Source organism: Molossus molossus, unplaced genomic scaffold (assembly GCF_014108415.1).
Source record: "Molossus molossus isolate mMolMol1 unplaced genomic scaffold, mMolMol1.p scaffold_m16_p_1, whole genome shotgun sequence".
Classification (NCBI taxonomy): Eukaryota; Metazoa; Chordata; class Mammalia; order Chiroptera; family Molossidae; genus Molossus; species Molossus molossus.
The window spans coordinates 109,444,650-109,464,643 of NW_023425344.1; the positions used below are offsets into that span (position 1 = coordinate 109,444,650).

A 19,994-nucleotide genomic window follows, 5' to 3' on the forward strand; every position below is an offset into this window, starting at 1 on the left:
GAGGTAATTATAACATGGCAAGAGCCGGAAGGTGACTTAGAAATGTGTTTCCTAATGGTCATAACCCTGGTGGTATTCCCAGTATTTCTGTTAGAATGAATAACAAATAACTACTGATGTTTATCCAGCTCTTACTATATGAATAACTTCACAGGTATTATTTTATTTAATTCCCATATAATTTTACATGGAAGTTACTTTTATTTTCCCTATTTTTGAGCTAAAAATCGAGCCCAGAGATATTAGCAAAGTGTGCACATCGACCCTCTGACTTAACCCCAGGCAGGTAGTGTGGGTACTAACCACCCTGCTGTGGGACATGTCACATAGGCCACCACACACCACACGCTTTGTGAGACGCTTCCTTTTATGAATCACTCCTGCACTTAGGCCTACATCATCTCTCATTGAGATTACTTCAATCCATTTTTTTTACCCTAGTCTTCCACACTCCATATCCTTATCTCAGCAAGATAGACTTAGAACAAATTTGATTGGTCGAAGGCTCAAATATGACTACTTGAGTCACCATTATCCTCCAGATAAATTTTTAATTTATAGGTACTCTCTGTAGTCCACTTATTTCCCCTCCCATTTTATCTTTTCTATGCTCCCTCTCAACCAAAATCACTTGCCTGTCTCCCATCCTCTTTCAGGACATTTCCTCTAATTAAAATACATTCCCTGCCATCTCTCATTGGTTCTCTCCTTGCTTCCTTACTTCTGCCTTCCTGGATACTTTTCATTTGTCTTCCGTGCTCACTTCAGGAGTCGACTCCTTCAGTAGGGCATCTCAAATCCACTTCAGTCACCATCTATCCCCTATAAAACATTATCATATCTTGTTGTACATCCTTATTTATCCCCTTCAGTTACTAGGGTCTGACCCACTCAAGGCAGGGACCATGGCTTCCATCTCTGCAACCCTAAGTTTAGTATGTGGTATGTACTCAATCATTGGTTTGAGAGAAAAAAAAGAAACAAAACATTCCATGAGCTTGGATAAAATGTACTATGATATATAGTTCCAATAATTAAGTCCCATTTCTATTTTAAACTTTAAGTTTAATCCACTCTGCCAAAAAATCTTTAAGAAAAAATAAAACTCATTGGCACAAAAGTAAAATTTAAGACCTTACTCCACTGTCAAATAATGAACTGGTTTCAGTTTTGGACAACAGATGTATGGCCAAAGTCTCCCTCCCAAATCCTAATATCCTCCCCCACCAACCCCAATTTCCAATGGCTGTAATTAGAAATATAGTCAACACTGTTAGTTTTGGCATACTTCTCTGGAAATGTCAAAAGAGAAACATTAAAAGAATGTCCAATGGGGTTATATTAGCTTAAAGAGGATCTACAGTTCATTTGTACTGTTTTAAAGTGAACATGATACTAATGTATCTGGGCAAAGGCATCTAAACAAAACAAAACATAGAACAAACCCCTTCTGTTTTCGTAGGAGTTTCACACATTTTTTTTTATCTTTATTGATTTTAGAAAGAGAGGGAGAGGGTGAGATAGAAACATCAATGAGAGAGAACATCGACTGGCTGCCTCCTACATGCCCCTCCCTGGGAATTTGGCCCACAGCCTGGGCATGTGTCCTGACCAGGAATCGAACTGGCGATCTCTTGGTGCATGGGTCGATGCTCAATCATTGAGCCACATATCGGAATGCTATGTGCGCTTATGGTTGCTTTATTTTAAGAGGATATGTAAAGATTTTAATGGTGGTTAAAAATATATCTGGGGAAGAAGTAAGATTGCTCCTTACAAAGAAGACCTAAGTGATTAAATTGCATTCAAGTATTTGTAGTTATTTTATAGATAGTGCTAAATCTCTTTTCTCAGCTCCCAGAAGGTAGGTTAAGCTATTTTTCTTTCTGTTTTGCAAAAATTGGATTGCTCTAAAAGAAAGACAAGACTACTGTACATAATTTCTGGCAAGTAGAGAAAATTATCAGAAGACTCATCCCCCCTCTTTATATCTGCAATCCAACCTTTAAAAAAATGCAATGACAAAAATATTGATTATTAAAATAATGCTTCTTCCAAGAAACTCAATTAACTGCAAACTATTAAGTTGATCAGGAGAGTTCAAAGCAACATAAACAAAAGTTCCATGTACATAATCTATACATAGAAATGAAAATATAGAATATCATCATTCCACAACATGAAAGAAAATTAACTTTTTAAAAATGTCCTACCATGATTTGTGTTTGCTGGATGACCAGTCTCAGGAAGATGGTTCTCTCCACTGGTGGATCCTTTCACAAATTCCCAGTGTGAATATTCTGTGAGGAATGGCTCCCAGTCACAGAAACCAGACTCAAAGTCACACATGAGATGATTAGCTGTTATGCATGGAAAAAAAATGAGGTGAGAAGAAATGAACTTGGAGCATGCAGCGAAACATTGACTTATACTCCAGCCAATCCACTTAGGAGGTCAGACTAATCATTCTACTTTGCAATTAATGTTTTCTGATTATCAGGATAGTTTTACTTTTCCAATTTCATAAAATTTTCCATTTGCTCTGTGAAGCATCACCCTTCTATATTCTTCTCTCTGCAAGTCTGGCACATTTCATCCTGGTTGGCCACCTCCATTGTATTTAATGATGCAAGGTGAACCTCTACAATTTTTCAGGAAGTAACTAATTTACCTGCCAAGATGAACAAGATTTACCTGGTGAGATAGTAGTAAAAAACAAAACAAAACAAAACAAAAATCTTTTGAAAAGGAGGAAATTTGAATTAATTCTGGACACCTAAAGAGGTTGAGTTTAGCACCTTGGTGTTCCTTATATATGCTATTTTTACAGTTTCTAAAAAAAAGAAAGCTAACCATTTTGGAGTTGCAGGTAAATTAGATATCCCAAACTCTGCTGTTTTTCCCTCTTAATACACAACTAAAAATTTTGAAAATACTTCAAGTTCCTACATTTATCACAAAAGAACTAGTGCTAGAGAAAGTCAGGATTTGGGATAAGCTTTATAAGTATTTTTCCCAGTTTTGTCAGCAAATTAGTGAGGGAAAAAAATACATTTCAGAGGGATGAGCAGTTAAACTAGAAATTCTAACATGTTGATTTGTGCTTTTGAGAAATTAGTTTTTATGTGCTTATTTTCTAAAATAAGAATCATAGTAGAGTGGGGAATAAATTAATGCAATTAATTTAAAAATATTTCCACATATTTCTCTTTATGCAGATGCATTATTTTATAATAGTGAAAAGGAGAACAAAATTAATCTGAGTCAGAAAACACCTAGTTTCCACAAGCTCCCTAAGATCATAATGTTATTATTTTAATAACAGTAACAAGAGACATGTTACCACTGAGCTCCAAGTATGCGCCAGGTATTTTGCATATATTATTAGTCTTCATACATACCCAACATAGTAATTGTAATTATTCCCAGAAACGAAAAATGGAACTTTAGCAGTAAGCAACTTGCCTATGCTAAGTTCTAGTAAATGGCACATTCAGGCTTTGACGTCCAAGCTTATACTTTGAAACCTCTCTAAACCAGGCACTCTGTCTCTTAATTAAAAAGAGTATTACCATATGCTTGCTCCTAGCCATTATTTTCAATTTTAAATAATATGACCATTTGACCAGATATTGAATAAGCTCACTATATGTTAATCAAAGGATTTTCAAAATTCTATAAACAGGAATGCCTTGTTTCATGACCAGATATTTCATCACTAACATGTCAACTCTAAAACACTAAAGTGCGCTATGCAAATAACAATGCCACTGAATTTTCTCTACAGGTAAATCAAATGTTTAGATCTCAGAGTTATGCTTGTTTAAATATTCATATAATGGATATATAATGTAAGATGCTTTTTCTTTACAAGCAAATATTTTCTCTCGCAAATGGATTTCACAAAAATAAAAACAAATAAATTAACTATAGTATAATAATGAAAAATGGTGCATATTACTTAGTGGTGAATCAATATGACAAGGAAATGCCATTTACCCATATATATAAGTGGAAATCGATTGCTTCTTGGTATGTTTTTCTTTTCTCAACTCAAGAGTTTAGAGGATCTGCTATTGATAAAAACTTACTCCTCAAAGGAGAATCTCTTCTGTTTTTTTTTACATAATCTTAAACACCTATGACCTAGATGTTGCTGTCAGCCTGGACATCTGGAAAATCCTCTGGTCTACTTCCTTGGTTCTCTGTGAACTTTGCCACCTACCTGGCCACCTCCCAGCTCTTCTATGTCAGTTGGCAGGGTGCAGAAATATACAAAATTCAAAACATATATTTGACCTCTTAAATGTGCTTAAAGTTTCAAATTATTGGTTATAAACTTGGACAAGGAATCTTTCCATCTGTCCCCAAGGATACCCACAATTCCTAAGAGACCCATTTTCCTGGCATAGGAAATCTTCATGGGTAGGGTGACCACACATCTGTGTTGGCCCACGATTGCCCTAGTTTATGCATGTTGTCTGTTGTCCTAGCATAATAATGAACACCTCTCCTTTTTCCACTCAAGTTTTCCTGTCTGAGCAATACATTCAATATTGCTCTGGGAAGATGAATTATATATTAATACACAAAAGCAGCACGTCCATGCAAATAGCAATCTTATTCACTCCAGGTAGCCACTATAGTAACTTATTATGCTCGAAACCATTTTATTCCCCCACTAGACAAGGCTGAGCATAGCTATAAGGTCAACGAATACAGAAATGGAAAGTACAAACCAAGCATCACCAAACCCTTCGACAGGCTCTTCTGAACTGTGCCTGTGTCATTCAAATGCAAAGATGTAAAGATTTCAAGGCACAATAACTTTGGGTTATATAAATATTGAAATTTGGCTTTAGGAGAAAAAGTTCAAACCATTTATTTCATTACTTGGATGTTTTATCAGTTAAAATGCCAATTATTGCACTTTCTATGGAACACTAAACACCACTGACTTTTGAAAAATGAAAATTAATTTTTAAAATCTATCACCATAAATACATATAAAAGTAAAATAGTACAATCGCCTCTGTAAAAATCATGGTGAATTGCTCAGTTGTTTTCACCACTTGCATTTTTTCAGTACACGTCAAAGGATTTTTTAAAGCTAACATTCTAGAATAACTACACTATAAAATATAAGTCAAATTCCAGTCACCAAAGTTGAAGGTATTCCATTAATATTTCCTATATAATTCAAAAAGTTTATTATAAAGTTATAAATAGCTGAAGAAAACCAAGAGGGCCAAACATTCTGGAAATGAATAAATGCCTTATGATACCTTATATTTCCAATCTTAAATATTTATAAAACCTCAAAGATAATCAATTCATTAATGTATTCATTATAAGCAGTAATTTTTATTATTTGGTGGCTTTTATTTAAATTTCTGTGATTATAAAAGACATCTAACCATCTCTGATCAGAGCATGAGATATGCTACTGTTCATAATTTCAGTAAAATTTCACTGAGTTCATCACTTACAGTAATATTTTTAATTTATGACAAAGCTTTCTCTTGCATATTTAACCACTGCAGCATATTGGCAAAGAAAAGAATTTCATTGTGGCAGCTGGGCAAAGTTCTTCTGGATCATAAAAATTAATATATTTATGAATTCACCAGTTCAGAAGTAAACCAGTTTTCTATCACATAAGAAAAAAAAAAAAAAAAACTATGTATGGGAAATGTTCCATTCAATAAGCAGATATTAGATTTTGTATGATTATATTATACAAACATTTTGTTAATATTTATTAAGAAACCACAAGAATCTTTTATCCATTAAACATACATATATTTCCCTTGGCCCTCAGGAAGTATTTTAGTATTCAACATATTTTAAAAATATATATAAAAGTTATCCAGAGACAGTATCAAAATAAAAATTAAATACATTGCATTGCATTCTTGGTTTAAGCTTCTTTCACTTGAGCACTGTACCAACTTTCCCTTTAAAGTATCAAAACTTATATTAGCATTTTAAATGCTATAACAAGTTCTACAAGTAAAAAAAAAATTTTCACACATTATTTTCCACTGTTTTGATTGCAACACAGATCTATGTATCCTTCCAATCTTTCTATTTTTATTTTTATTTTTGTTACAGATGTTTCTCCTTTTTCCCCCCATTGACACACTCCTCCCCATCCCCCCACCCCATCCCCGGCTTTGTTGTCCATGTCCATTGGTTATGCGTACATGCATATAAGGTCTGTGGTTTATCTCTTTCCTCCCCCCCACAACTCCCTCTTCTGAGGGTTGTCAGTCTGTACCCTACTTCCGTGTTTCTGGGTCTACCCTATTCCTCAGTCTGTTATGTTCATTATTTTCCACAAATAAGTGAGATCATGTGGTATTTGTCTTTTTCTGCTTGGCTTGTTTTGCTTAGGATAATACTTTCCAGGCCTCTCCATGTCGTCTCAAAGGATAAGAGATCTTTCTCACAGCTGCATAGTACTCCATTGTGTATATGTACCACAGCTCTTTTATCCATTCATCTACTGATGGACATTTGGGCTGTTTCCAGATCTTAGCTATTGTAAATATTTCTGCTATGAACATGGGGGTACATACATTCTTTCTGATTGGTGTCTCAGGCTTCTTAGGGTGTATTCCTAGAAGTGGGATCACTGGGTCAAATGGAAGTTCAATTTTTAATTTTTTGAGGTAACACCGTATTGTTTTCCATAGTGGCTGCACCAGTCTGCATTCCCACCAGCAGTGTACTAGAGTCTCCTTTTCTCCACACCCTCGCCAACACTTGTTGTTTGATGATTTGTTGATGGCGGCCATTCTGACAGGTGTGAGGTGATACCTCATTGTTGTTTTAATTTGCATCTCTCTGATGATTAGTGATGTTGAACATTTCTTCAAATGTCTCTTGGGCATTTGTAAGTCCTGTTTGGAGAGGTGTCTATTCAGCTCCTCTGTTCATTTTTCAATTGGGTTCTTTGTCTTCCTTTTGTTGAGTTGTATGAGTACTCTATATATTTTGGAAATTAACCCCTTATCTGATGTATCATTGGCAATGATGTTCTCCCATACAGTGGGTTGCCTTTCCATTTTGATGGTTGTTTCTTTTGCTGTGCAGAAGCTTTTTAGTTTGATGTAGGCCCATGTGTTCATTTTTTCCTTTGTTTCTGTTGCCTTAGGTGATGTATCAGTGAAAATTCTGCTGCGTATCATGTCCAAAATTTTGTTGCCTACATTTTCTTCTAGAATTTTTATGGATTCACAGGTCACATTTAAGTCTTTTATTTATTTTGAGTTTACTTTTGTGTATGGTATAAGTTGGTGGTCTAGTTTCATTTTTTTTTCATGCCCAATTTTCCCAACACCATTTATTAAAGAGGCTGTCTTTACTCCACTGTATGTTCTTGCCACCTTTGTCACATATTAATTGAGCATAATGTCTTGGGTCCATTTCTGGGTTCTCTGTTCTGTTCCATTGGTCTATATGCCTGTTCTTGTGCCAGTATCAGGCTGTTTTGATTAGAGTTGTTTTGTAGTATAACCTGAAATCTGGTATTTTGATCCCTTCCAACCTTTTTGTTCCCTTCCAACCTTTTTGGAGCATGCACACGCACTATTTTATATATATATTTAATGGTTGAAAATTAGATATACATTTTATCAAAATTTTATTGTGGTAAAATATGCATAGCATAAAATTTACCTTTTCAACCATTTTGGAGTGTACAGCTCAGCGGCATTAAGTACATTCACTCTGTTGTGCAGCCATCACCATCTTGCTCCTCTAGAGTTTTTTCATCTCACTGAAGATGCGTACCCATTAAACACAAACTCCCCATATCCCCCTCCCCCTTAGCCCTAACCACTGCCATTCTGCTTTCTACTTCTATAAATTCAATTACTCTAGGTACCTTGCATAAGAATTATATAATATTTCCCCTTTGTGAGTCATTTATTTCACTTAGCATAATGTCTTTGAGGTTCATCTATGTTGTAACATGTCTAAAAATTATGTATATTTTATACTGAAATTGTTCAGATAGCTAATGTATACCTTTAGATATGACTGGTACATGTTCTATTTAAATTATTTTATGAGAAACATCTTTTTTTTTTTAATCCTCACCTGAGGACATTTTTCCATTTTTTATTCAGACAGAGCAGGAGGGAGAGAGAGGAAGAGAGCAAAAGAAACATCGATGTGAAAGGGACACATTGAGAGACCGCCACCCGCATGACCCAACCAGGGCCGGGGACAAACTGCAGGCAAGGTACATGCTCTTAGCGGAAACTGAACGGTCTCTGTGGACCTCAGGCTGACACTCTAAGCCCTGAGCCAAACCGGCCAGGGCAGAAACATCTTAAATATACAATAATTCCACATATGTGAGACACCTAAAATACTCAAACTCATAGAAGCAGAGAATAGAACAGTGGTTACTGGGGGCTGCGGGGACAGGGAAATGGGGAGGGGCTGATCAATGGTTATAAAATTTCAGTTAGCAAGATGAATCGGTTCTAGAGATCTGCTGTACAGCATAGCGCCTATTGTCAACAGTACTGTGCTGTGTACTTTCTTTTTTCAATTGTTTTGCAATACTTTTATTTAAAGTCTTTGTCAAATTACAGCTTTCCCAGAGTATTTTGAGAAGGAAGAATGGAGAATGGGCATAGAAAATAGCTCATTTATCTGCTCCACTAGCGCACTTTCAGCAGGGCCTTTCTTCCCCGCTTGCATCATTTAAATGATCTATTTGAAGCTGAAACTGCGGTCGCGGGATAGGCATTTGCCTTTGCGTCGCCCACACAGACATTGACGAGCAGGCCTTGCAGGGTCCACGTGGAGAAGTGTTACTAGGTGGGTGCATCTAGTCTGATTACAACTTTGACAGCTGATACCCAGCCGGAAGGGTTATAAGACAAGACTTCTGACAATTCTGCAAAGCGGCCTGAAGTAGACCTCCTGCTAGTCTGTGCACACCACACACAGCCGCTTTCTTACAGGATGTCACACTCCGCAGTGATAACTGCCACACTTCTGCTCTAGGACGCGCAGCGCAGGCGCTCCTTGCCAGGCACCGGCTCCGTGGCCAGTCTGTCCCCGGTGGCGGCTGCCCTGGGTCACTGCCCTGTGAGGCCTGCTCCACGGGCGGGGCCACCCCGGGCTCCCACCCGCCTGCAGGGCGGCCTGGACCTCGTCCTCCTCCTGGGACTGCGGTCCCCGGGGGCGCCTTCCTTGCTGTCAGCTCTCGGTCCTCGGGCCTCAGGTGGCGGCCCTTGCTCTCCCTCCGTGCCTGTGCCTCCCTGCTCACCCGCCGCGCCTCGGGTCCTCCAAGAGGGTGGCGGGAGGCCTGGCGGGGGCCCCGCACCAGCGCCCAGGGAGCGGTACCCAGACCTGGCGCCGCTGCGCCTGACCATCTGGTTGCGGCCCGCTGGGCACAGCCAGGGCTCCCCTGCGACGGCTGGTGTCTGAGCTGCGCAGGCTGACAGAGGTCGAAGTCTGGCCAGCCGCCAGCTGCCCGTCGCCAGGAGAAGAGCGCGAGGAGGAAGAAGCAGGAGGGTAGCCCCATCCCGGTGCCGCCAGCCGCCCAGCCATGGAGCCCTTGTCCTTGGTGGCGGCGGGCAGGTAGGGTTGGGGTGCTGAGTAGGGCCAACGCTGGGTACACGAAACAGTTTAGCGCCCCAGCCCCCAGGGCAGCCATGCACACAGCCCCACCAGCTTAAGAAGGTAGATGGTATTAGTGTCCTTACTGCGGCCCCCCAAAGGGTGGGGGAGACACGAGGAAAATGTCTAAAGGTGAAGGGTACAGAGATGTTTTCACAGGTGTATACATATGTCCAAACTCATCGATGTGTACATTAATTATGTGTGGGCTTTATGTATATTACATCTTAAACCTTTTTTAAAAATGTGTCGTTTGGTATACAATGGCTTGTAGAAATTAGTGAATTTCTGGGAATTTTTGCTTCTTCCGAGAAAGGCCTCTGACTAATTTGCCTTTTCTTAAGCCTGCATTTTTTTACATACCGTCTGTTTTCACTCTCAGATGTCTGTTTGTTTCTGAAGCCTATTTGACACAGTGGTTCTCAAAGTTTGATAAACATACAAATCACCGGAGACATTAAAATGCAACTTCTAGTTCTGTAAGACTGGGATGGGACCTGGGGTTCTGCGTTTAGTAAGAGCACCAGGTGATGCGGATGCTGATGCTGCAGGCCCATCAAGTACACTATAGCAACAAAACTCTAGCAAAATTCATTTTCTCTTTAAAATCAACTGTATTGGAAAGGCACTGAGCTAGAGGCTCAGTCATCTACATTTGTTAAAATAGTATCTAAAAAAGGAACTTGGTAATGGAGGAACGCCTGAACGAGTGTGCCTTTTGGAGAAAACACACTGAGTATACTGACTGTTCTGAGATAGCATACTGACCCACAATATTCATGGGTTAACATGTGCTAAGTCTCCAGAATGTGCCTAGTACTCCTGGTGTTATTCAAACTGCATGTATAAACTACACTGATCTAAAGATTCATCTTTAGGACAAAAGTGGGATAAAAAGAAGATATAAAAGCATTTTTCTTGTGCTTCATAAATTTGGAAATTCTATTTTAAGAAAATTTTGTATTACAAATGTAAATTGATAAAATTCAAACATAAAAGTATATGTAAAATGCTTCAAAGTGGTTTTACATTTCAAAGGGAAGCCAATGTTATTTTAATGATATATATCCAGTATATATATGCACAAATATAATAAATAGTGCAGAAAACAGTGTAAGTTATCACTCTAATAACTCAATTGCTATACAGTATAAATAATTTCATCAGAGCAAAATTTATTGTGCAAATATTTACGTGAAATATTCATGTTTACATCTAAATATATGGATATATGCATCAAAACATGTGTTTTATAATATGTAATATGCCTAAATTTTTTATGCCATATCCCCTATGTCAAATTATCTTAATCAAGCAAACATGCCAGGTTTTCTTTGGTCAAAAGTGGTAACATTATTTGGGAAACTTAGGCTAAGAAGTAATTATTTGTTGATAACCACAAACATCTATCCCTGCATTCACATCAATGACATAGCAGAATTGTATGAAGAAACACTCTTCTGGAAAAATGCCAGATGTTTAATTAATAAAACCTCAATATAGTGCCCAGCTGGTGTGGCTCAGTGGTTGAGCATCAACCCATGCACCAAGAGGTCGCCAGTTCGATTCCCAGTCAGGGCACATGCCCAGGTTGTGGGCCAAATCCCCAGAGGGGGGCATGCAGGGAGTGGCCAATTGTTCTCTCTCATGGATGTTTTTATTTCTCTCTCTCTAAAAACAAAACAATCTCGATATAGAAAGACAAATGGGAAAATATATCCAAAATCAAATGCTAAAATATCTACTAATACTCCAGGTGGAACTGGAATAAGAAAACCAATTAAAAGTAGAGCATAGGGGATAAAAAGGCTGGAGAGAGAGAAGAAACTAAGCTTCAAAATATACAACTGAAAAGTCAGGAAACATTTATTTTCAGTTATTGAAAATAATGCAAATCATTAGAAAGGTGAACTTCTGCAAAATAAATAAGCCAAGTTGTAAAAACTTGAAATAAAGCACAGAAAGGACTCTGACACTCTACAGAAAATGAATTGTTCTCACTTTGGTGGTTATTGCTATTATTATTATTATTATTATTGTTATTATTATTTGGAATAATAAAAAGAGAGCCACCAAAAAATTCCACTGAGATCATATTTGTAAGTAGATGTTTAAAACTAATGTTTAAAGCTAGGTGTCTGAGGAATTAATTGAATTGCTGTTGATAAATAAAGGATTTCTTTCTTGCTTTCCTATCTCCTGTTTCCTACGTCCTTCTTCATTGCTCTTGATGAAAAAGGTGACATTTACCTTGTTGCAATGTTTTTCTATTGCTCAACAAAATACCTCACTAAAATAAAATACTGCATCAAAATAAATGTCAAATTTTAATAGCTTTTAAAAACCCATTTGTTTGAGATATAGGAATTGAATTCATTTCGTTGGAATCCATCATTTCTAAAGAGATACAGTATCTTAGTTGATGTTACATCATCTGAGAACTATGATGTGGTTAAATTATATTTCTTTTTAAAAATGACTAGGCTTGCCCTGGCTGGTTTGGCTCAGTGGTTAGAGCGTCAGCCTGTGGTCCCGAGAGACCCGGGTTTGGTTCCTGCTAAGGGCACGTACCTCATTTGCAGTTTGTCCCCGGCCCTGGTTGGGTTGTGCGGGTGGCAACTACTCGATGTCTCCCTTTCATGTCGATGTTTCTCCCTCTCTCCCTCCCTCCCACTCTATCTGAACAAAATATCAAAAAATGTCCTCGAGTGAGGATAAAAAATAAATAAATACAATAAATAAATAAATAATAAAATTACTAGGCTTGAATAGATATAGGATTTCTTGTCATCAGTCCTCTCAGAGATTCTACATAAAAAGCCTGAAAGAAAGGTGGTGTGCCTTTTTTGCCTAGGCACAAACACCAGCTGTGGCTGACGTGATTTCTACAGTCATTATGACTGCCTGGAAGGCAATGGCAGCCCCTTTCCTTCACACCCTCCCCACAGCTTCCTATGTAATTGGTCAGAATAGGAAAAGTCCTACATTTATAAAGGTTAGCAATCTATACTATATGTCTCCAAGGAGAAAACTAGAAAGAGATTCCTTCTTTCACTCATTTCTCTCGTTAACAAAAACACACACATTGACATACAAATACCTAATCACAACTATTCATTTGTTGAACAGAGAGATTTTGCAGTGTAGGCAATAACCATCAAAATATTTATTTAGCATAAAGACCCCCACAAGGAACAGTGCTGATAGAAAGCTTCAGAATGACAACGTACATTCATCTTATTTCATATTAGCTTTACCTTGTTTAAAACAACGATTAGTATTTTAAATCCAATCACAGTCGTGAATTTGAGTATGTGACTGAGTAAACTACTGAGTCACTTACAGCAAGTCACTGGGTCTTCATCACTCTTATCAGAACAGTCCTGCCGAGAGTCACATACTGATTTCTTTCTGGGCAACGCACTGGCCACTGGCACAAGTGAATTCATCTGTGGAGCAAAGCTTTCTGGATGGGGCCTGTGCACATGCATAGACCCAAAGCTGATCCAGTCCAATAAAACTTTCCTGGCTCAAAAGAGCCCCTTCAAAAATAAACTTTGGTGGGAAAAAAATGAAAACTTGATGAGTTCATAATCTCTTAAAAAGGTTAATTTTAATAATAATAGAGATTAGATTATTAAGAAAATGCTTGTTTAAATAGCAGGAAAATACAATTGATAACATAGTTTCTATTTGAGGAGCTTAACTCACACACATAAGATTGATGGGCACACTAGATCCACCGAGGCCTCTGAAAAACCATCCATGAGCATACAAAATACAGCATCCCACTAACCATCGATAATGTCCCTGACTGCAAATTTTTTTATGTGATCATCATCTTTGCAGCTTTCACAATGGCTAAGATCTGGAAACAGCCCAAGTGCCCATCAGCAGATGAGTGAATAAAAAAGCTTTGGTACAATTACACATTGTATTTGTGGAATACTACACAGCTGTAAAAAAGAAGGTTATATTACTCTTTGAGACAGCATGGAAGGACTTGGAGAGTATTGTGCTAAGCAAAATAAGCCAGTCAGAGAAAAACAAGTATTACATGATCTCACTTATATGTGGAATCTAATGAACAAAATAAACCGACAAACAAAATAGGTCCAGAAGCATGGAAGCATGGCACAGACTGACAGATCTCAGAGGGAAGTAGGGGGAGGTGGGCAGAGAATAACCAAAGAAATTATAGGCATATGTGCATAATCCATGGACACAGACAACAGTGTGGTGAAGGCCTGAGGTGGGGCAGGAACTGGGTGGAGGGGGCAAAAAGGAAGAAAATGGAGGACATCTGTAATACCCTCAACACTAAAAATAAAACATTCAAGAAGAAGAGTAAATATTGGCACTATGTACACAGCAAGAGCTATGCATCTGTTTTGTTTGTTTGTTTGTTTGTTTTAACTACTAAAAGTAGTATTGGAATGCATGAAGAGAAATGTCAAGCAAATAGTAAGGGATGCAACAGAAGAATAAAAAATTTAAAGAATATAAAAATCTATTAATTTTTATCTAAGAAGAATATCGTTAATAATCAAAGAAGTGCACATTAAAATAAATATATTTCATTTTCTCCAATCAAATTGCTGGCTTTTCTGAAGGTATACAATACTAGCAAGTTAATCAACCATATGTTGCTAGTCCAATGTAAGATAATGTCAAAGTATTTATTATAGGAATTGATTATAACTGATTTTTAAATTGATTTTATTTTTTTAAATTGTTTTCTTTATTTATTTTAGATAGAGAGGAAGGGAGAGTGAGAGAGAGATAGAAACATGGATGAGAGAGAACATCTATTGGCCACCTCCTGCATGCCCCTCCCTGGGGATTAGGCCCACAACCTGGGTATGTGCCCTGACCAGGAATCGAACTGGCAACCTCTTGGTGCATGCGTTGATGCTCAACCACTGAGCCACACTGTCTGGGCTTAATTAATTTTAGAGAGAAGAAAAGGGAGAGAGAGAGAAAGAAAGAGAGAGAGGAGAAGCATCAATGTGAGAGAGAAACATCCATAGGTCATCTCCCACAAGAGCCTCAACCTGTAGCCTAGGTAGGTATATGCCCTGACTGGAAATTGAACCTGCCACTTTTTTGGTGTACAGGAGGATGCTCCAACCAACTGAGCCACAGTGGCCAGAGCAATGTCAATGTATTAATATTCTTTGAGGTTTCACCAAGAGCAATGGTTTGTTAACAAGCAGGGAAGGAGAGAAAGAGCTGACTGTATAGCAAATTAGTTCTCTGTTGTCCAATATGGTAGCCACTAGCTACTTTGGGATATTTCAATTTAAATTAATCAACATTCAGTCCCTCAGTGGTACTAGCCACATTTCAAGTTCAATTAGCCATATGTAGTTTGTGGCTACCATATTGGAATGCACAGATACAGAACATTTCCATTACCTCAGAAAGTTCTATTGAACAGTGCTAAACTAGATGTTGTGAACATATAAATAAGATACTAAGAATAAAAGCTGACTTCTTTTGCTTGACTGATGTGGCTCAGTGGTTGACTCATTCACCAAGAGGTTGCCAGTTTGATTCCTTGTCAGGGCACATGCCCAGGTTGTGGGCCCAATCCCCAGTCAGGGGCATGCAGGAGGCGGCCAATCAGTGTTCTCTCTCATTGATGTTTCCATCTCTCTCTCCCTCTCCCTTCCTCTTTCTCTAAAATCAATAAAAAAAAAACCCAAAAAACAAAAAAACTTGACTATCCTAACAAAGAATTAAAAAAAAAAAAAAAAAGCTGATTTTTTTTTTGTCTCTTCCAGCTTAAAGTTTCTGAATAAATCTTCTTTTTTGCAAAAACATGAATCACTAATATTATTTATTTGTTAAGAATTACTTAAGATCGACTTCCGGTCAAGATGGCGGCGTAGGTAAATGCGATATCGGGTCCTCCCACAACCACATCAAAGTTACAACTATACTTCAGAACAACTATCATTCAAAACTGCCTGAAATCAAGCTAAATGGAAGTCCTACAACTACGGAATTAAAGAAGCAGCCACATAGAGACTGGTAGGAGGGGCGGAGGTGGACGGGCTGGTCCCACACCCACGTGTGGCGGATAAAAATCAGGAGGACACCTCGGCTGGGAAGGTCCTCCCTGAGGACTGAGGGGTCCCCGTCCCACACCAGGTGCCCTGCTCAGGGTTCCAGTGCCAGGAGGAGAAGTCCTCATCACTTCTGGCTGGAAAAAACAGCAGAAACTGAGGGTCAGGGAGGCTGATGCGGCAGAGGCCCCAGGCAGCTCCTTAAAGGGCCCGCGCACTGACTTATCGGACTCACTCCCTCTAAGCTTGGAGGTGAGGCAGCTCGAGGGGCATCAGACACATATAGGGAAGAACCAAGCTGTTTGGCACTAGAGCGAGGGCTGAAGAAGGAGCTTTCTCCGGGACAAACTTGCTGTCAGAGGCCTTTGTTCCTTTGGTGAGCCCTTCCCTGGGGCAGCAGACAGCCGCCATATCTGGGACTCCAGCAACCTGGCTCACACTGGTAGCCCCGCCCTGGTAATTCCCTGAGGTCCCACCCCACCCAACTTTCAGGCCGACCCAAGCTGTTGCCAGTTACTATACCATAGGATTGGCCTGTCTTGGATTCTGCTTCAGGTTTTTCTAAATTCTTTTAAACAAGCAGCATCTGGTATCAGCAAGCTCCATACTTCTTGTTAAGTAATACATAGAAACAAACACAGGGAGGCAGCCATAATGAGGAGACAAAGAAACAGGTCCCAAATGAAAGAACAGAAAAAAAAAAAAAACAGGAAAAGAACTAAGTGAAATGGAGATAAGCAACCTAATAGATGCTGAGTTCAAAATATTGCTTATAAGGATGCTCAATGAACTTAGTGAGAACCTCAGCGAACTTAGTAAGGGCCTCAAGAGCATAAAGAAGAACCAGTCAGAAATGAAGGAGGCACTAACTGAAATAAAGAAGAATTTACACAGATTCAATAGTAGAGAAGGTAAAACCAAAAAGCAAACCATTGATTTGGAATATAAGGAAGCAAAAAACACCCAATCAGAACAGCAAAAAGAGAAAAGAATCCAAAAAAATCAGGATAGTGTAAGGAGCCTCTGGGACAACTTCAAGGGTGCCAACATTCGCATCTTGGGGGTGCCAGAAGGAGAAGAGAGAGAACAAGAAATCAAAAACCTATTTGAAACAATAAGGTAAGAAAACTTCCCTAACTTGGTGAAGGAAACAGACATACAAGTCCAGGAAGCACAGAGTCCCAAACAAGATGAACCCCAAGAGGCCCACACTAAGACACATCATCATCAAAATGCAAAAGGTTCAAGACAAAGAGAGAATCTTAAAAGCAGCAAGAGAAAAGCAGATAATTACCTACAAGGGAGTTCCCATAAGGCTGTCAGCTGATTTCTCAAAAGAAACTTTGCAGGCCAGAAGGGAGTGGCAAGAAATATTCAGAATGATGAAAAGCAAGAACCTACAATCAAGATTACTCTATCCTGCAAAGCTGTCATTTAGAATCGATGGCCATATAAAGAGTTTCCCAGACAAGAAAAAGCTAAAGGAGTTCATCACCACCAAACTGTTATTATATGAAATGTTGAAGGGTCTCTTTGAAGAAAAAGATAAAATATATGAACAAAAAAAAATGGCAATGAATACATATCTATCAACAATGGAATATACAAACAAAATGAACAGGCAGAACAGAAACAATCTCATAGATACAGAGAACATTTTGTTGGTTGCCAGATGGGAAGGGGGTTGGGGGAATGGGTGAAATATATGAAGGGATTAAGAAGAACAAATTGGTTGCTAGACTGACAAACCTCAAAGAGAAGGGGGTTGGGGGGTGGGAGAAAATAAACCAAAGAACTTATATGCATAACCAATGGACACAGACAACAGTGTGGGGAAAGGCAGGAGGGGGGTGGGAGTGGGGAAGAGGGGGTCAATGGGGGGAAAATGAGGAACATCTGTAATACATTCAACAATAAAGATTAAAAAAAAAAATAAGAGACAGAATTAACAGAATGAGTAAGACTAACAATCATCAAATTAGTGTTCTGTAAAGGAAAGATAGAATAACGAGAGGCAAAGTTCTAAGAGATAGTAGCTGAGAGTTGTCCAGAAGCAATGAATGACAACTCAGCTTCTATTATTAACGTAAGCTAGATGTCAAAGGAATATTTTCAATGTCTAGGAGCAAATAAATAGCAAACTAGAATTTATACTTGGCCACACTAGCATTTAAAAGTAAGAGTACTCATGGAATGGGAGAAAATATTTGCAAACCATGTAGCTGATAAAGGACTTGTATCCAGAATATATAGAGAACACTTTTAACAATAAAAAGACAAATAACCCAATTTAAAAATGGGCAAAGGAGTTGAATAGACATTTCTTCGAAACAGATATACAGACTGCTGCCATGGCCAGTCAGCTGCCTGTCATCCAGCAGCTGCTGCAGACTGAGAAGCAGGCCAACAAGAAGGTGTCCCAGGCCTGTGAACAAAAGAATCTGAGGCTGAAGCAGGCCAAAGCAGAGGCTTAGCCTGAAACTGAACAGTACCACCTGCAGAGGGAGAAGTTCAAGGCCAAGGAACTGGCAGTTCTGGGATCCCATGGCAGCTGCAACACTGACGTGGAGAAGGACACCCAGGAGAAGATGACCATCCTCCAGAACGACTTCGGGCAGAACAGGGATGAAGTCCTGGAGAGCCTCACGGCCTTTGGACATCAGGCCAGAAACCTATGAAAACCACCACATAGATCGATGGGGGAAGAAGAAAGAAGTAACTGTGCCATGGATTGGCATTTTAGATGTCTCCATGGACTATGAAGCTTTTGCAATGCTTGAGGTATTTTCTTGTGAAAAGGTATTAAATTATTTCTGTATGTTATATAACAGGTTCTTTTACTTTATGGAGAACAGCAAATCTAGTGTCTTTGTACAAATTAGAGTTTACCCAAAGATTTCATCTTTTTACCTCATATTTCTTAGAAATTTAATGGGTATACATTGCCTGTTTTTCTATACCTTTAAGCTCAAGCAACATATATAATAAAACTGACTTTAAAAAAAAATTACTTAAGATCAAGTTCAGTATGCAAATATATTTAGTCTAAAAAATATTAGATTTAAATCATATCTAATATTAAGAAAACCGTGTATGCTTATATACACTTTCCCCATAATGAGTATCATAGTAAAAATTTATAAAAATCATTGGATCTAAAGCTGTATATTTTCATAGCAGCAAGAGACCAGATACACAGAAATATCAGTTTGAAGTTCCAACACTGAAAAATTTAAACTTTCTCAAATTGAAAATTTTAAACTTAAGTCTCAAAAATCTGCAACTATTGAAAATCTACTTACATTTAATATGCACTTGGAAATCTAGAATAACTTCCAAGTTATTTTCTTTATATTTTACTTTGTTTTGTCTTTGAGTTAAATAACAAAATGTTAATATTCAGTCTATGTAAAAAGAATAAAACTCTAATCCCTTAGTGTTTGTTTCAGAAGTTATAAAGATAGATATCAGCCTAGAAAAATTAAAATAGTATCAAAATGTGAACTCGATAGGCTATAATATAAACCTCAACTTTACTGAGATTGCTACAAAAATGCTATGGTTCAGAATTCCCAATTTTAACAGTAAATGAGATTCTAAAAATCTCTTGATTTACAGGTTATTATCATTTGGATTCTCCCTTTTAACAAATAGCAAAATGTACAAAAAAGGTATTAGCATAAGGAATGAAATTGGTTTTCATAAGCCTCACATGCACTCACACCCCTGTATAAATATATTTATATCTTCTATATACAATACAAAATGAATGGAGTCTTAAATAAAGTACTGCACTTCAAGAATAAAATTCTAAATAGAAATTCATAATAACAGATATTTGAATGTTATGCCACTAACTATATTTTGTGATATTGCCATAATATTAGATAAGAAAGACATCACAGGCAACATTGTATATGAAAGTTTAAGAAAATGTTATCAGCCTGGCCGGTTTGGTTCCGTGGTTACAATGTCGGCCTGAGGTCCAGAGAGACCCGGGTTCGGTTTCCACTAAGGGCACGTACCTCGGTTGCAGTTTGTTCCCGGCCCTGGTTGGGTCGTGTGGGTGGCAACCACTCGATTTGTCCCTTTCACATTGATGTTTCTCTCTCTCTCTCTCTTTCTCGCTCTCCCTCCCACTCTATCTGAACAAAAAATGGAAAAAATGTCCTCGGGTGAGGATGAAAAAAAGAAAGAAAATGTTATCAGATATAATTTTCTGTACAATCTCAACAAAATCCCAAGTAAATTTTTTAAGAGTCAGCCTTTCTATGAGGG

General features: G+C 38.2%; 1 protein-coding gene and 1 pseudogene across 1 annotated transcript in view; one reads left to right on the forward strand and one right to left on the reverse strand.

Moving 5' to 3' along the window:
- The window catches only part of MALRD1 (MAM and LDL receptor class A domain containing 1), a 594,562-nt gene that overhangs the window by 557,794 nt on the left and 16,774 nt on the right, over positions 1–19,994 (reverse strand). Inside the window, 3 exon segments of the mRNA XM_036270540.1 lie at positions 2,214–2,360; positions 12,989–13,055; positions 13,057–13,200. Coding sequence (XP_036126433.1) covers positions 2,214–2,360; positions 12,989–13,055; positions 13,057–13,200 — 358 coding nt within the window.
- On the forward strand, positions 18,068–18,580 carry LOC118638165 (annotated as a pseudogene).